This window comes from Balaenoptera physalus, assembly GCF_965194825.1.
Source record: "Balaenoptera physalus genome assembly, chromosome: 5".
Classification (NCBI taxonomy): Eukaryota; Metazoa; Chordata; class Mammalia; order Artiodactyla; family Balaenopteridae; genus Balaenoptera; species Balaenoptera physalus.
Window position 1 is genome coordinate 58,196,303 of NC_138884.1, and position 17,431 is coordinate 58,213,733.

The window sequence follows — 17,431 nt, forward strand, 5'->3', positions numbered from 1 at the left end:
ACCAAAAACAATTAAGAAAATGGAAATAGGAACATACATACGATAATTACCTTAAATGTAAATGGATTAAATACTCCAACCAAAAGACATAGACTGGCTGAATGGATACAAAAACAAGACCCATATATATGCTGTCTACAAGAGACCCACTTCAGACCTAGGGACACATAGAGACTGAAAGTGAGGCGATGGAAAAAGATATTCCATGCAAATGGAAATCAAAAGAAAACTGGAGTAGCCATTCTCATATCATACAAAATAGACTTTAAAATAAAGACTATTACAAGAGACAAAGAAGGACACTACATAAAGATCAAGGGATCAATCCAAGAAGAAAATATAACAATTGTAAATATTTATGCACCCAACATAGGAGCCCCTCAATACATAAGGCATATACTAACGGCCACAAAAGGGGAAACCGAGAGCAACACAATCATAGTAGGGGACTTTAACACCCCACTTTCACCAATAGACAGATCATCCAAAATGAAAATAAGGAAACACAAGCTTTAAATGACACATTAGACAAAATGGACTTAATTGATATTTATAGGACATTCCATCCAAAAACAACAGAATACACTTTCTTCTCAAGTGCTCATGGAATATTCTCCAGGATAGATAATATCTTGGGTCATAAATCAAGCCTTGGTAAATTTAAGAAAATTGAAATCGTATCAATAATTTTTTCCAACCACAATGCTTTGACACTAGACATCAATTCCAGGGGAAAAAAAGTGTAAAAAATACAAACACATGGTGGCTAAACAATACACTACTAAATAACCAAGAGGTTACTGAAGAAATCAAAGAGGAAATCAAAAAATACCTAGAAACAAATGACAATGAAAACACGACAACCCAAAACCTATGGGATGCAACAAAAGCAGTTCTAAGAGGGAAGTTTATAGCAATACAATTCTACCTCAAGAAACAAGAAAAATCTCAAATAAACAACCTAACCTTACACTTAAAGCAAATAGAGAAAGAAGAACAAAAAACCCCCAATTAACAGAAGGAAAGAAATCATAAAGATCAGATCAGAAATAAATGAAAAAGAAATGAAGAAAACAATAGCAAAGACCAATAAAACTGAAAGCTGGTTCTTTGAGACGATAAACAAAATTGAAAATACATTTGCCAGACTCATCAAGAAAAAAAGGGAGAAAACTCAAATCAACAGAATTAGAAATGAAAAAGGAGAAGTAACAACTGACACTGCAGAAATACAAAGGATCATGAGAGATTACTATAAGCAACTATATGCCAATAAAATGAACAACCTGGAAGAAATGGATGAATTCTTAGAAAAGCACAACATTCCAAGACTGAACCAGGAAGAAATAGAAAATATGAACAGACCAATCGCAAGCACTGATATTGAAACTGTGATTAAAAATCTTCCAACAAACAAAAGCCCAGGACCAGATGGCTTCACAGGCGAATTCTATCAAACATTTAGAGAAGAGCTAACACCCATCCTTCTCAAACTCTTCCAAAATATAGTAGAGGGAGGAACACTCCCAAACTCATTCTACGAGGCCACCATCACCCTGATACCAAAACCAGACAAAGATGTCACAAAAAAAGAAAACTACAGGCCAATATCACTGATGAACATAGATGCAAAAATCCTCAACAAAATACTAGCAAACAGAATCCAACAGCACATTAAAAGGGTCATACACCACGATCAAGTGGGGTTTATCCCAGGAATGCAAGGATTCTTCAATATGTGCAAATCAATCAATGTGATACACCATATCAACAAATTGAAGGAGAAAAACCATATAATCACCTCAATAGATGCAGAAAAAGCTTTCAACAAAATTCAACACCCATTTATGATAAAAACTCTCCAGAAAGTAGGCATAGAGGGAACCTACCTCAACATAATAAAGGCCATATATGACAAACCCACAGCCAACATCGTTCTCAATGGTGAAAAACTGAAACCATTTCCTCTAAGATCAGAAACAAGGCAAGGTTGCCCACTCTCACCACTAGTATTCAACATAGTTTTGGAAGCTTTAGCCATGGCAATTAGAGAAGAAAAAGGAATCCAAATTGGAAAAGAAGAAGGAAGACTGTCACTGTTTGCAGATGACATGATACTATACATAGAGAATCCTAAAGATGCTACCAGAAACCTACTAGAGCTAATCAATGAATATGGTAAAGTAGCAGAATACAAAATTAATGCACAGAAATCTCTTGCATTCCTATACACTAATGATGAAAAATCTGAAAGAGAAATGAAGGAAACACTCCCAGTTACCACTGCAACAAAAGGAGTAAAATACCTAGAAATAAACCTACCTAAGGAGACAAAAGACCTGTATGCAGAACACTATAAGAGACTGATGAAAGAAATTAAAGATGATACAAACAGATGGAGAGATATACCATGTTCTTGGATTGGAAGAATCAATATTGTGAAAATGACTAAAGTACCCAAAGAATCTACAGATTCAGTGCAATCCCTATCAAAATACCAATGGTGTTCTTCAAAGAAGTAGAACAAAAATTTCACAATTTTGGATGGAAACACAAAAGACCCCGAATAGCCAAAGCAATCTTGAGAAAGAAAAACAGAGCTGGAGGAATCAGGCTCCTGGACTTCAGACTATACTACAAAGCTACAGTAATTAAGACAGTATGGTACTGGCACAAAAACAGAAATATAGATCAATGGAACAGGATAGAAAGCCCAGAGATAAACCCACACACATATGGTCACCTTATCTTTGATAAAGGAGGCAAGAATATACAATGGAGAAAAGACAGCCTCTTCAATAAGTGGTGCTGGGAAAACTGGACAGTTACCTGTAAAAGAATGAAATTAGAGCACTTCCTAACACCATACACAAAAATAAACTCAAAATGGATTAAAGACCTAAATGTAAGGTGAGACACTATAAAACTCTTAGAGGAAACATAGGCAGAACACTGTATGACATAAATCACAGCAAGATCCTTTTTGACCTACCTCCTAGAGAAATGGAAATAAAAACATAAACAAATGGGACCTAATGAAACTTAAAAGCTTTTGCACAGCAAAGGAGACCATAAACAAGACAAAAAGGCCACCCTCAGAATGGGAGAAAATATTTGCAAATGAAGCAACTGACAAAGGATTAATCTCCAAAATATACAAGCAGCTCATGCAGCTCAATATCAAAAAAACAAACAACCCAATCCAAAAATGGGCAGAAGACCTAAATAGACATTTCTCCAAAGAAGACATACAGATGGCCAACAAACACATGAAAGGATTCTCAACATCACTAATCATTAGAGAAATGCAAATTAAAACTACAATGAGGTGTCACCTCACAACGGTCAGAATGGTCATCATCAAAAAATCTACAAACAATAAATGCTGGAGAGGGGGTGGAGAAAAGGGAACCCTCTTGCACTGTTGGTGGGAATGTAAATTGATACAGCCACTATGGAAAACAGTATGGAGGGTCCTTAAAAAACTAAAAATAGAACTACCATATGACCTAGCAATCCCACTAGTGGGCTTATACCCTAAGAAAACCATAATTCAAAAAGAGACATTTACCATAATGTTCATTGCAGCACTATTTACAATACCCAGGTCATGGAAGCAACCTAAGTGTCCATCAACAGATGAATGGATAAAGAAGATGTGGCACATATATACAATGGAATATTACTCAGCCATAAAAAAGAAACACAATTGAGTTATTGGTAGTGAGGTGGATGGACCTAGAGTCTGTCATACAGAGTGAAGTAAGTCAGAAAGAGAAAAACAAATACCGTATGCTAACACATATATATGGAATCTAAAAAAAAAAATGGTTCTCACGAACCTAGGGGCAGGACAGGAATAAAGATGCACATGTAGTGAATGGACTTGAGGACACGGGGAGGGGGAAGGGTAAGCTGGGACAAAGTGAGAGAGTAGCACTGACATGTATACACTACCAAATGTAAAATAGATAGCTAGTGGGAAGCAGCTGCATAGCACACGGAGATTAGCTCGGTGCTTCGTGACCACCTAGAGGGGTGGGATAGGGAGAGTGGGAGGGAGGTGCAAGAGGGAGGGGACATGGGGATATATGTATACATATAGCTGATTCACTTTGTTATACAGCAGAAACTAACACAACATTGTAAAGCAATTATACTCCAATAAAGATGTTAAAAAATAAGTAAATTAAGTTAAAGACTAGAGAAGCAAGAAACATGGAAAGTAAGCTAGATTATGTATGCTTCTAAGGTGAAACCAATAACCAGGAAAGCCTTAGAAATAGGAAAAAGACAAGAACATTTTGTTGGCTTTTTATTAAAAAGGGAAATAGCGTTCAGCATAATCTATAAAATAAAAATAATACACAGCCTATCTAAATATTTTAAAGAGTTGTTCTTGTTTTGAATCCAAAAGACATTCATTTATTCTAAGTATCAAGATAATATAAGAAATAAAATTTTGTAACAGAAAAAGTCCTTCCAGTTCTTTTTTTCACATTCTTGACTGTATCTCCTATTTAAAACATTACATTTAGCTAAAGTTCATATCGTCAAACCCTGTGTACTGAAATGCTCCTTATAAATCACCATTTATCCTATTTTTTAAAAATACAAATAAATCCAATGCAACTTCATACCTTACATACATAGTGCCTCTAACATTCACATGCAGGACTCATCTCTCCAGGCAAGATCCTTTTGTGTACCACCCTCTTTTCAACTAGCCCTGAAATAATATCTTCCAGATCTATTTTTCCCTCTCCTTCAGCTTCTCTGAGTACCAGAAAAAATAGAGTAATGATACAGGAGGCTATGGGAAAATTTTCCTTCCACTTATTGAATCAAACTTCTTTCAGTTAGTTGTTTGTAAAGTTGTTCATTGCTAAACTCTCACATGTTTCTATCACCTAACAATAAGCATGTTGTTTCCCAACTTGGAAAATTAACATGAACATCTACATGGACCTGGCAGTTGTAGATTGCAGTCATTTTACAGGCAGGCAATTTAAGGCCATGCACAGAGCTGCCTTTGCTGTGAGAAAAATGATTACTTTGAAGTTTATGGTGATGCTGAAGCTGCTTTATACAACCCACTGCTACTGGCTCAAATACACGCAAATAGCAGCAAACATTCTGTGAGGAGTATAGAGGACATGGAAAAGAGGGTTAATCTGTTCAGTGAGATAACAGAACTTGACTGTTTCTTCTTCTGTCTTCTAAATTTTAACACATGAGGTCTTAAAATTTTACCCAAAATTCTAGAGGAAAGTAATTCATTTTCAAACCCATGTGTTTTTTTTTCCTTCTGAATTACTGTGAAAACAAATCAAGTAGCTTCTCTTTGACACTTGTTAATTATACTCTAATAAAATCAACTTGGCAAAAAGTAATATTCCAAGGCAAGTAAGTTTGGTTCTACATAAAACAAACAGGTTAAAAAAAGCAAATTAAAAAAAAAAGCAAATATACAATAGCCGGGACATGGAAGCAACCTAAGTGTCCATCAACAGATGAATACATAAAGAAGGTGTGGCACATGGGAGATCAGCTTGGTGCTGTGTGACCACCGACAGGGGTGGGATAGGGAAAGTGGGAGGGAGACGCAAGAGGGAGGGGATATGGAGATATATGTATATGTATAGCTGATTCACTTTGTTATACAGCAGAAACTAACACAACATTATAAAGCAATCATACCCCAATAAAGATGTTAAAAAAAAAAAAGATGTGGCACATATATACAATGGAATATTACTCAGCCATAAGAAGAAACGAAATTGAGTTGTTTGTAGTGAGGCGGATGGACCTAGAGTCTGTCATACAGAGTGAAGTAAGTCAGAAACAGAAAAACAAATACCGTATGCTAACACATATATATGGAATCTAAAAAAAAAAATGGTTCTGATGAACCTAGGGGCAGGACAGGAATAAAGACGCAGACGTAGAGAAGAGACTTGAGGACACAGGGATGGGGAAGGGTAAGCTGGGACAAAGTGAGAGAGTAGCATTGCCGTATATATACTATCAAATGTAAAATAGATAGCTAGTGGGAAGCAGTTGCATTGCACAGGGAGATCAGCTCGGTGCTTTGTGACCATCTAGAGGGGTGGGATAGGGAGGGTGGGAGGGAGACGCAAGAGGGAGGGGATATGGGGATATATGTATACATATAGCTGATTCACTTTGTTATACAGCAGAAACACAACATTGTAAAGCAATTATACTCTAATAACGATGTTAAAAAAAAAAAGCAAATAATTATTATTTGATAACTCTCCTTCCAAAAAAGTAAAACATTAAGTTTTCTTTTCAGAAGAAGAATGGTAGATTGAAATTGTAATCAACTTATTTCCCAGAAAATCAAAGAGTTATAGTTCAATAAATCACCTGTAGCTTAGCTGTTCCAGGAAACCCTCTCCTTTGCAATAAATTTAATAAGATAATGGAAAGCCATCCAACTTCAGGAACAAGATACAGATAGCCTGTGTCTGACCAGCATGAAAAGGCATAGTTAAAAAGCAAAGTAAATTGAACTGTAACTTTCAAATCTTCAATCACTGAAAGCTAAAAGGTCATTTTTCTTTTTGTGTTCATCCTTCAGAGTACAGATAACTGTCTCTCCTTTAACATTAGAAATTTGGTAGAGTTCAGTAATCTTTGATGCAAGGTGTATCAGGTTCTGATTCCATTCCTTCTGTCATTCTGAAAAGGAGAGGAAAGGTAGATGGCTAGCAGTTGGTCAGTATGGTGATGGAGGCCCCTGAAAATTGGTTCTTCTTTTGTGTGTGCATTTGAGACTGCAATGTTTGGGGTAGCACATATCACGGATGAAGTCGTCCTTATGAAATGTTAGCTTCTGTACATCTCATTCTCAAATACCAGATTACATTATCAGGGTACAGCTTTTGAAAATGTCTTATGTTAATCTCAAACAAAGAGATTAAGTATAGGCTCAGAAACATCCTTATTCAAAATTCACTGTCTCTGTGGAATGATTTCAAACAGCAATAAAATATGCACTATTCCTTACTGTCTTAATGAATTTTTTTATTGTTTATACAATTTTTTCCCAAAATATTTTTTGGAAAAAATACAGCCTTGCCCAGTGCCTAATAACTGCCTTGAATACAGTCTGTAGGATCTGTCTGATTTCTGGGAAAAGTATTTTAATAATGTTATAAGAAAATCACAGAAGTAGTATTCCACTAAGGGTTTCTGAAAAAATCCACTGGCAGCTCCTTATATGCCTTAATTCCTTTATAAAAGAGAATTCAGGTTTTGTACTACTATACTTTTAAGAGTTAAGAACTCTATGTCAATCTGTTCCATCTATTCATTATTTTAGGTGCCTATCACATGTGTGGCAACCTCTTCCCTAGGAGTGATAAGCTCAGAACAACAGGATTCTGTTACATTATACTGATTTATAATAAATGGGAACTGTTTCATTCCTAACCCATTTTTCACTAATTTAACTGGCAAAATAGTCTCAATTACTTTTCTCTGCAAGCCATATATTATTCAAAAACTTAGTGAATGGCGGGTCGGGAATTATCTTTAAATGCCTTCACTAATCTCTTCCCACTTGAAAACATTTTAAAATTCTACATTAATTGCATAATTGGGGATCATAACTAAAACTTCATACGAATCACAGACTATAGAAATGTTAAGTTGGAAAGGTTTTTGGTGATTAATTATAAAAACTACATTCGTTTCCTGGGATTCTCCTTTAAATTCAAGGGGAAACTTGTTTGAGTGGATGAACTTAGAATAGTCCAGTTCCAGAAACAACCAAAAAATGGCAAACACTACTAAAAAGAGAGAGAATACAGTTTAATTTTTGTCCTGCTTAATCAAAAAGAAAGAGCAGGGCTTCCCTGGTGGTGCAGTGGTTGAGAATCTGCCTGCCAATGCAGGGGACACGGGTTCGAGCCCTGGTCTGGGAAGATCCCACGTGCCGTGGAGCAACTGGGCCCGTGAGCCACAGGTGCTGAGCCTGTGCGTCTGGAGCCTGTGCCCCGCAATGGGAGGGGCCGCCATAGTGAAAGGCCCGCGCACGGCGATGAAGAGTAGCTCCCACACCACGATGAAGAGTGGCCCCCGCTCGCCGCAACTAGAGAAAGCCCTCGCACGAAACGAAGACCCAACACAGCCAATAAATAAATAAATAAAACAAAAAGAAAGAGCAATGAGATATAATGACTTAGTGAAGAGAGAAAGAACAAAAGGACTAGGAAGATTTAGAAAAGTTTCTAAAACAAACCAAAAAAAAAAAAAGCACAGTATCTCTCCTTCTTTCCATACCCATCTTTATTTAAAATTTAGTATCAAGGTAGTAGAATACGCTAAATGAATAACTAGACATGTATTGTCCAATATGGTCATCTCTAAACACACGTGGCTACGAAGCATCTGAAATGTGGCTAGTCTAATTTGAAGATGTAGTACTAAAAAAATTAAAATCTCTTAATGTTTTTATAATGATTACACTTTGAAATAACTTTTTCATGTTTCATAAAATATATTATTAAAATTAATTTTACCTGTTTCTTTTTACTTTTTAAATGTGGCTACTAGAGATAATTCCCTGGCGGTCCAGTGGTTAGGACTCCGCACTTCCCCTGCAGGGAGCACGGGTTTGATACCTGGTTGGAGAACAAGGATCCCACAAGCCGCGCAGCATGGCCAAAAGAATAAAAATAAAAAACATTTAAAAATGTGGCTACTAGAATATTTAAAGTTAAGTAGGTGGCCATTATATTTCTTCTGGATAAAGCTAGACAAGACAGTAAGTGCTCTAAAGCCAGGAGAAGAAATCACTATGTATTGAAGAAGACTTTATGAAGATATCAAAACTTAAAAGAAGGAAAGGATACAGGAAAGCTGAGGAAAGTGCTAAAGGAACCATAACATATGAATAGAAATTAATCCTCCTCATGTGATAATAGAAAGCATTTAGGTCAGAAGAAGTCATAGTCTTAAAGACACACATCTACAGAACCAGTAGAAATTAGGCAGACTGCCTTCTACAATAGAACACTGTAAAACGTGAAAGACACAAAAATGAACTTGGTTGATTTTTTCACTGCTCTATTTTCAAATCTCAAAAGAGTGCCAGGCAGGTAATAGACACCTAAAATAAATATTTGTTCTATGAATGAATGAGCAATGAACTATTGTAGAATGGGGTGGTGCTTTCCAGTAAACTTTAAGGCGGGACTCTGGGAGGAAAAGGCAGTAAAAAGGGAGAGAGTGTTAAGGAAAGAGAGAACATCCATATTAGCACCTGCCAGAGCCTAATCGGGCTTACTTTTTGTATGTTCCAAATAAAGAAGGAAAAAGGTTAAAGCACAGAACCACCTCCTGTCCCAACTCTGCATAATTCTGGATCTACATATTACCTGAGAACTTGAAGTGAAGAAAAAATAATGGGTAAGGATTTATGAAATCCAAGAACATATTCCTTTTATTGATACTTTACCAGTTTTCCTGTGAGAAAATTTGCCTTGAATCATATATGTTAAATGAATGAATGAATGAGAAATAATATCCAGCTACTTTGAGATTAATTAAAATAAAGACTAAGAGGTTTTCAAGACTTGTAGTGTTTGATAAAATAATTTAAATGTAGGATATGTCTAAATAAATATATGATTTCAGAATAAAATGTAATCATAATTCTCAAAAAAGAAGTTGAGTAATGTGAAATAATCATCTGAAAATAGTAAACTAGCTACGAACCCCAGATTATACCAACAAAACTAGGAAATAGGAAGAAATGTTTGAAAGAAAGTTACAGCGATTCTTCTCATCTTACAAAGGGAGGAACCAGAAGATTCTATTTATGGTTGATGTAAATTATTAAGAAAAATTTTAACCTGACTTTTTCTAAGATTACTAGCAAAACACAAAACAATGTATTTTGTTCAAATCACATAAGAAAATGTTAAAGAAAATATATTTAAAGTTAGAAAGAAATCAAAGAAAACAAAGACAGAAAAGATACATAAAGGAAGCATTTTAAAAAGCTTACAGATTACCAATTACATGGAAAATAATTAAATTCACCTATTAGAAGTTCCCTTTGATATGATTTTTTAAGTGTTTGCAAGTGACATATTTAAAATAAACAGATTTAGAAAGCTTAAGAGGGAAAGGTAAAAAGAAAAAGAAAACAGGGGTTACATGGAAGTAGAATCCAAGAAATAAAAACATCACATGAGAAAAGAAAATTATTTTTTAAAAATCCACAACTCATACAACTTTATGTACTAAATAACAGTGCTTGAGACGTATATATATATGTAAAAACTGTTAAACATGCAAAAAGAAATGGATATAAATTCAGAAGTATAGCTGTTTAGGAGACTTCTTCAGACATGCAATTATAGTCAGCAAAATATAAATAAGGTGAAATAAAAGGTCGTTTGATGTCAAATAAAATAGGCCTTACATGTAAGAGTTTGGACTTAAAAGCAAAAGAAAAAGTATACTTTTTTTTAACTTTATTTAGTTATTTATTCATTTTTTTGGCTGTGCTGGGTCTTCATTGCGGCACGCAGGTTTTCTCTAGTTGCAGTGAGCGGGGGTTACTCTTTGTTGCGGTGCACGGGCTTCTCATTGCGTGGCTTCTCTTGTTGCGGAGCATGGGCTCTAGGGCATGCAGGCTTCAGTAGTTGTGGCGCACGGGCTCAGTAGTTGTGGTTCACGGGCTCTAGAGCACAGACTCAGTAGTTGTCAAGCACGGGCTTAGTAGCTCCACGATGTGGGGTCTTCCTGCACCAGGGATCGAACCCGTGTTCCCTGAATTGGCAGGCGGATTCTTAACCACTGTGCCACCAGGGAAGTCCAAAAAAGTATAATTTTTTAAAAGAATGTTCTTTTATATAGTTATGTGAAGGATGGAGAGTGAAAGGACTGAATATAGGAAGACAATCTTCCTGAATGGAAGAATGAATGGCAATCAGAATTTCACTGCCCAGGGTAGTCCAATAATTAAATACATTTCTAGGAAATGCTACCTTAAGGCTGGTTCCCATGTGGGTGTACTCTATTCCATATTTATACAGCACTTTACTACCTACAAAGAGCTTTCACATTCGTATTACTTTCAACCCTGTAACAAAAGGAAGAGAGAGTAATATTTAGATGAGAACAAAATAGAAACTATTGGAAGAAAGGAACATGACTCAAGGAGGGAAATTCCTATTGCCGTAAGAGGACTGCTGGTGTATAAAATGCCTTACATATGCCAATTAAGACTTCTCTTCCATGATCAGCATTTCTACTCCCTCCAAGAAGAGTATCAAAGCCAAAGCAGCAGCAACAGACAAACATGAATATGAAGGGCATGGCTACAGTCCTGGCTGTGATATTCTGTGCTACAATTGTTCAAGGTATATGGTACTTTTTACATCTCAACCTATAAATTTCTTTTCTAATGCTTCAAATGTCTTTTCTTCCACTTTTATCCTAAAAGATACAGTAAATTTTTATTTAACCTCACACATTAGAAGTTACTATAGGTTTGGCAGAGAATATTGGAAATGTTTAAAATACTAGAGATGATTACTTAAACTAGAGATGATAAATTTAATAGAATTTCTTATTTGGCTACAAAATCTGGTAAGAGCCTTTAGCAATAGTTTTAAATGTCTGCTAAGAAGATTTTATATGAGATAATGTTATTAGCTTTCTGGAAAAATTCTTGAGCATAAAAGCAAGAGGCAAATAAGCTTGATCTCCAATAAACGTCTTTCATTCTTCCCCTTATTCTGTAATGATTTGCTTACAAATTTAAAGAGAAGATCATCAACTTCTTACTTAAGCTCCTTTCCCAGTAACAGCAGTGTTGAGTGCTATTTGACAAATTACTATCTTTAGCCTTAATGAAAACCTGGCCCACATTCTTCAATCAAGATTATAAATAAATCATAGCTATATGATTGCAATCAGATGTATTAGTAACTGATGCTATGATCTGTTCTAGGCTTCCCCATGTTCAAAGTGGGACGGTGTCTTTGCACAGGCCCTGGAGTAAAAGCAGTGAAAGTGGCAGATATTGAGAAAGTCTCCATAATTTACCCAAGTAATAACTGTGACAAAACAGAAGTGATGTAAGTAATGGACTCACTGAAGATAACAATGGTGGTGGCTTTTTTGCTTTGTTTTTCTTATGCTTTTCCATCCAAAATTTAAGACTGTTTTGGATCTTCCCTTAACAGTATCACCCTGAAAACACACAGAGGACAAAGATGCCTAAATACCAAGTCAAAGCAAGCAAAAGTTATAATGAAGGTAGGTTACTAGATTACTTCCATTTTATAATCTGTTTTATCCAAGACAAATCTTTTGAAAAAATAAAATTGACAACTGCAGAATTGTTCTGCTATGATCCTGTGTAAATGTTTTGATAAGGGGTCTCTGGTTATAATTAGCTTCCCTTTCCTGCTGTATGTTTTTGTATGTCAACTTCTAAATCACTGGGAAACAAGAACAGCCCAAGTTTGTAAAACTCTCATCTTCTCATTACAGAAAGTTGAAAGAATGAATTTTTTAAAATATCAAAAAGTATGAAGTCCTGGAAAGGAGGATTTGAAAACCTAGAACAAGTGTAACTGACTACAGACATGATAAGAATTCTGCAATAGGAAACTGACTTTCTCCTGCCTGTTGTAATGAACATTCATGCACTTCTAGGTTAGGAAACTTTCTAGGAGATTTGATGCTTGTAACTATTCTGCTGTGGCTATAAAAACATTTCTGTCTCTAAAAGTTATCTGTCTGTATTTGACCTATATTTTATATTACCATATGTATTATTACTGAAATCAAGACCATGACTCATAAGTCAAAAGCAGCCATGAACATTCCCTAAATATTTTTATGCAAATCCACATTCCTTTTCCTACAAATTGGAAAAAGTCCTTAAACACCATCTTGTTTTATAAAAAAGGCTGTAATTCATGAAATGTACTATGAAGACAATTATAAGCTAAGGGTAACTGATAAGAGTGCAAATATTTCATAACAGAATTAGTAGCTCTGGTCTTGATTTGATTTTTTTTTTTTTTTTTTTTTAATTTTTGGCTGCGTTCGGTCTTCGTTGCTGCGCACGGGCTTTCTCTAGTTGCGGTGAGCGGGGGCTACTCTTCGTTGCGGTGCGCGGGCTTCTCATTGTGGTGGCTTCTCTTGTTGCAGAGCACGGGCTCTAGGCACATGGGCTTCAGTAGTTGCGGCACGAGGGCTTCAGTAGTTGTGGCTCGTGGGCTCTAGAGCGCAGGGTCAGTAGTTGTGGCACACGGGCTTAGTTGCTCCGCGGCATGTGGGATCTTCCCACACCAGGGCTCGAACCCGTGTCCCCTGCATTGGCAGGCGGATCCTTAACCACTGCTCCACCAGGGAAGCCCTTGATTTTTTTTAGCAACTTTTTTTTCATTGAGATATTTTGAAGCAATTAGGATGTATGTGTTTACCGTGAATTTTGGTTTTATCTACTGTTATAAATTATACTAATATTTTGAACACATTTTAAATATGAAATGCTTTTCTCTACCAAATAAAAATGTTGAAATAAGTATATGTGCATATCTGGCAATCACCTTTACTTTCTGTGATTCTTTTTCTTAGAAAAATACATATCTAATCTATTTTAGTCATGCCTGTACTATAAAATTTAGAGATATCTATGATAGTTTCACTTTGAAAAGAAAATAATTTTTCTCTAATAAACCACCACAACCCTTCTTAAAACAGAAACAATTATATGTTTTCAAGAAATGTGAGATGCCTTGAACAATTTTACCTTGTATTTCAAGAGGCATACAGCTACCTGTCATCACACAGAATTGTATTGAAATATATTTTAATGAGTAGTTGTGAAGGACAGCTATCCCTTTTTTTAAAGGGTCTTCCTAGGCTCAAACTCCCTTCTTACTCAGGGCAAATTTCTTATTATGTGAGCTTTGGTGGGAAGCCAAAAGGCAGAAGCCAAAGTAAGAAGTTCCTAGACTTTGAACTCCAGCTAGCACCACAAAGATGCTATCACTAAGAAATATTTAAAGTAGCAGTAGTAACAGTGTAAGTCTGATAGTACAGGCTTCCTAACACGTTCCTGTAGCATGACTTTGGCTATAGTCCTTCCTGCCACCTAGCACCCTTAGGTTTTGTATATTTTCCAAGTTTGATTCTTCAGTCTTCCTGTGGCTTCTTCAACTACCAGTTAAATTCCTTTCCTGCTGAAGCTAGCCAGAATTGGTTTCTCTGCGTGTATCCAAAAACCTTAGCTGTTACATCACTGTTTATATAGACAACTATACATTTGAAAAATGAAAATATTTATAGAATTACCAAAAATCAGGTATTTCTGTTTATTTGAAAACAAAAGAACAATTTAAATGCATCTTTGGTGTACCCTTCTCATCGATATCAAAGAGCCAACCATAAAGCAGATCAGAGAATGGACAGAAAAGTAAATAGCAGAGTAGGCTGCCTAGAACCTAACAGGCCCTCCTACTGACTAACTTTTTGACTGGTGCCTACAAGCAATAATGAGAAACCAAAATGTTATCTAGGGGATTTGTATATAAATAAATAAATATCTCAATCATATGTTTATTCTATGATATATAATATAGATATGTAGTATAAATATTATATATGTATATATCACAAATCTATATAAATTTCTACATAGAAATGGGACTTCTAGATGAATTCCCTAGATAGTTTTAAAACCTGGATCTATTATTTGACTATTTACAGTATTTTTTTTAAGAGTCTCTTTAAAAATAAAAAAATTCACTGAGTAAGAACTACATGATAAATTTGGTATTTTTTAAACTATATATCTATATTATATATCATAGAATAAACATATGATTGAGATATTTATTTTTTTAAAGTAAAGTAGCATAGACCAGTACATTATTATTGAGAAACAACATAAAACTTAAATTTCTTCACAGCAAAATAAACATATGAATGAATTAACATACTTGAGCCAAGATCCTTCCCACCTCAGTACCTTTGCACAGACTATTCCCTTAGCCCATTCCTTCATTAAGCTAATGCCTATTCATCAATAAGATCTCAGCTTAAGTGACATTTTCTCCAAGTGGTCATCCTTGAAACAACCCCTTCAATCTCAATTCCTGTACTTAATATCTCCTCTCCCACAAGTGTAAGCTCAATAAGAAAGCTACTGTAGTCCTAGCCCACAGTACAGTGCCTAGCAGATATGAGACCCCTTGACAAATATTTAAGAATACAATGACTGAATGGCAATAGAAACTAAGGGGAAAGGAACTTACAGCAGAGGAATGTCATGAAGGAATGCACAATGGTAGGAAAGTATAAGGTGAGCTTTGAAAATAATAATTAAATTAGTTTGGTTGAAGTGAGTATGAAGGACATCAAATGTCTAGCTAAACAACCTTGAATTTTACTTTCTATAAAATGGGGATTCATTAAATGTTCACGAATAAGAGAATGACCTTATCCAAGTTATTCCAAGTTATTCTAAATTATTCTGGGAATGGTATAGAAGGTTGACTGGAACTAGAAAAGCTTGGGAAAGGAAATATGTTGCCATAGCTCAGGTCTGTATTTACCAAAATTCAAGTCATTCTCATACCATCATCACAATTTTTTTTTACCACATTTCTGATCAATTTTCATTATCCTTAGCAACTTCTGTGTACCACCTTTATTTTGCTTACATTTGCATAAAAAGCAAACTTTCACTACTGTACATGTGAAATCAGCATCACTTGCTATAGAAATAAAATGTAACAATAAAAGGAAATAAGACAAATTCTCAGAAAGGTACAATCTCCCAAAACTGAACCAGGAAGAAATATAAAATATGAACAGGCCCATCACAAGTACTAAAGTTGAAACTGTGATTTTAAAAACTCCCAACAAACAAAAGTCCAGGACAGATGGCTTCACAGGCGAATTTTATGAAACATTTAGAGAAGAGTTAACACCTATCCATCTGGAACTATTCCAAAAACTTGCAAAGGAACACTCCCAGACTCATTCTATGAGGCCACTATCACCCTGATACCAAAACCAGACAAAGATACCACAAGAAAAAGAAAATTACAGGCCAGTATCACTGATGAACATAGATGCAAAAATCCTCAACAACATACTAGCAAACTGAATCCAACAATACAGTAAAAGGATCATACACCACAATCATGTGGAATTTATCCCAGGGATGCAAGGATTTTTCAATATCTACAAATCAGTGTGATACACCACATTAACAAACTGAAGAATAAAAACCATATGATCATCTCAATAGATGCAGAAAAAGCTTTTGACAAAATTCAACACCCATTTATGATAAAAACTCTCCAGAAAGTGGGGGCATAGGGAACGTACCTCAACATAATAAAGGCCATATATGACAAATCCACAGGTAACATCACACTCAACAGTGAAAAGCTGAAATAATTTCCTCTAAGATCAGGAACAAGACAAGGTTGTCCACTCTCACCACTATTACTCAACATAGTTTTGGAAGTCCTAGCCATGGCAATCAGAGAAGAAAAAGAAATAAAAGGAATACAAATTGGAAAAGAAGAAATAAAACTGTCACTGTTTGCAGATGACATGATACTATACATAAAAAAGTCCTAAAGATGCTACCAGAAAACTACTAGAGCTCATCAATGAATTCAGTAAAGTTGCAGGATACAAAATTAATACAGAGAAATCTGTTGCATTTCTATACACTAACAACAAAAAAATCACAAAGAGAAATTAAAGAAATAGTCTCATTTACCATCACATCAAAAAGAATAAAATAACTAGGAATAAACCTACCAAAGGAGGCAAAAGACCTGTATGCAGAAAACTATAAGATACTGATGAAAGAAACCGAAGATGACACAAACAGATGGTAAGATATACCATGTTTCTGGACTGTAAGAATCAGCATTATCAAAACAACTATACTACCCAAGGTAATCTACAGACTCAATGCAATCCCTATCAAAATACCAATGGCATTTTTCACAGAAAAGGAACAAAAAATTTTTAAATTTGTATGGAAACACAAAAGAACCCGAATAGCCAAAGCAATCTTGAGAAAGAAAAATGGAGCTGGAGGAATCAGGCTCCCTGACTTCAGACTATACTACAGAGCTACAGCAATCAAGATAGTATGGTACTGGCACTAAAACAGAAATATAAATCAATGGTACAGGGTAGAAAGCCTAGAGATAAACCCATGCACATATGGTCAATTAATCTACGACAAAGGAGGCAAGAGTACACAATGGAGAAAGGACAGTCTCTTCAGTAAGTGGTGCTGGGAAAACTGGACAGCTACATGTAAAAGAATGAAATTGGAACACTCTGTAACACCATACACAAAAATAAACTCAAAATGGATTAAAGACCTGAATGTAAA

At 35.4% G+C, this 17,431-nt stretch overlaps 1 protein-coding gene across 1 annotated transcript; it reads left to right on the top strand.

The window, feature by feature from the left end:
* Positions 1-9,117: 9,117 nt before the first annotated feature.
* CXCL11 (C-X-C motif chemokine ligand 11) lies at positions 9,118-15,147 on the top strand. Its single transcript, XM_082464006.1, has 4 exons — positions 9,118-11,402; positions 11,996-12,122; positions 12,231-12,303; positions 12,541-15,147. The coding sequence occupies exons 1-4, from the start codon at positions 11,342-11,344 to the stop codon at positions 12,580-12,582; spliced, it is 303 nt and encodes a 100-aa protein (XP_082320132.1). The 5' UTR covers positions 9,118-11,341; the 3' UTR covers positions 12,583-15,147.
* Positions 15,148-17,431: the final 2,284 nt, after the last annotated feature.

Bases quoted from the DNA above. Each gene is read 5' to 3' on its own strand.
- CXCL11 (XM_082464006.1), top strand. From the start codon at position 11,342: ATGAATATGAAGGGCATGGCTACAGTCCTGGCTGTGATATTCTGTGCT. The intron at 11,403-11,995 runs GTATATGGTACT...GATCTGTTCTAG, and splicing joins CTGTGCTACAATTGTTCAAG to GCTTCCCCATGTTCAAAGTG. The intron at 12,304-12,540 runs GTAGGTTACTAG...TTCTCATTACAG, and splicing joins AAGCAAAAGTTATAATGAAG to AAAGTTGAAAGAATGAATTT.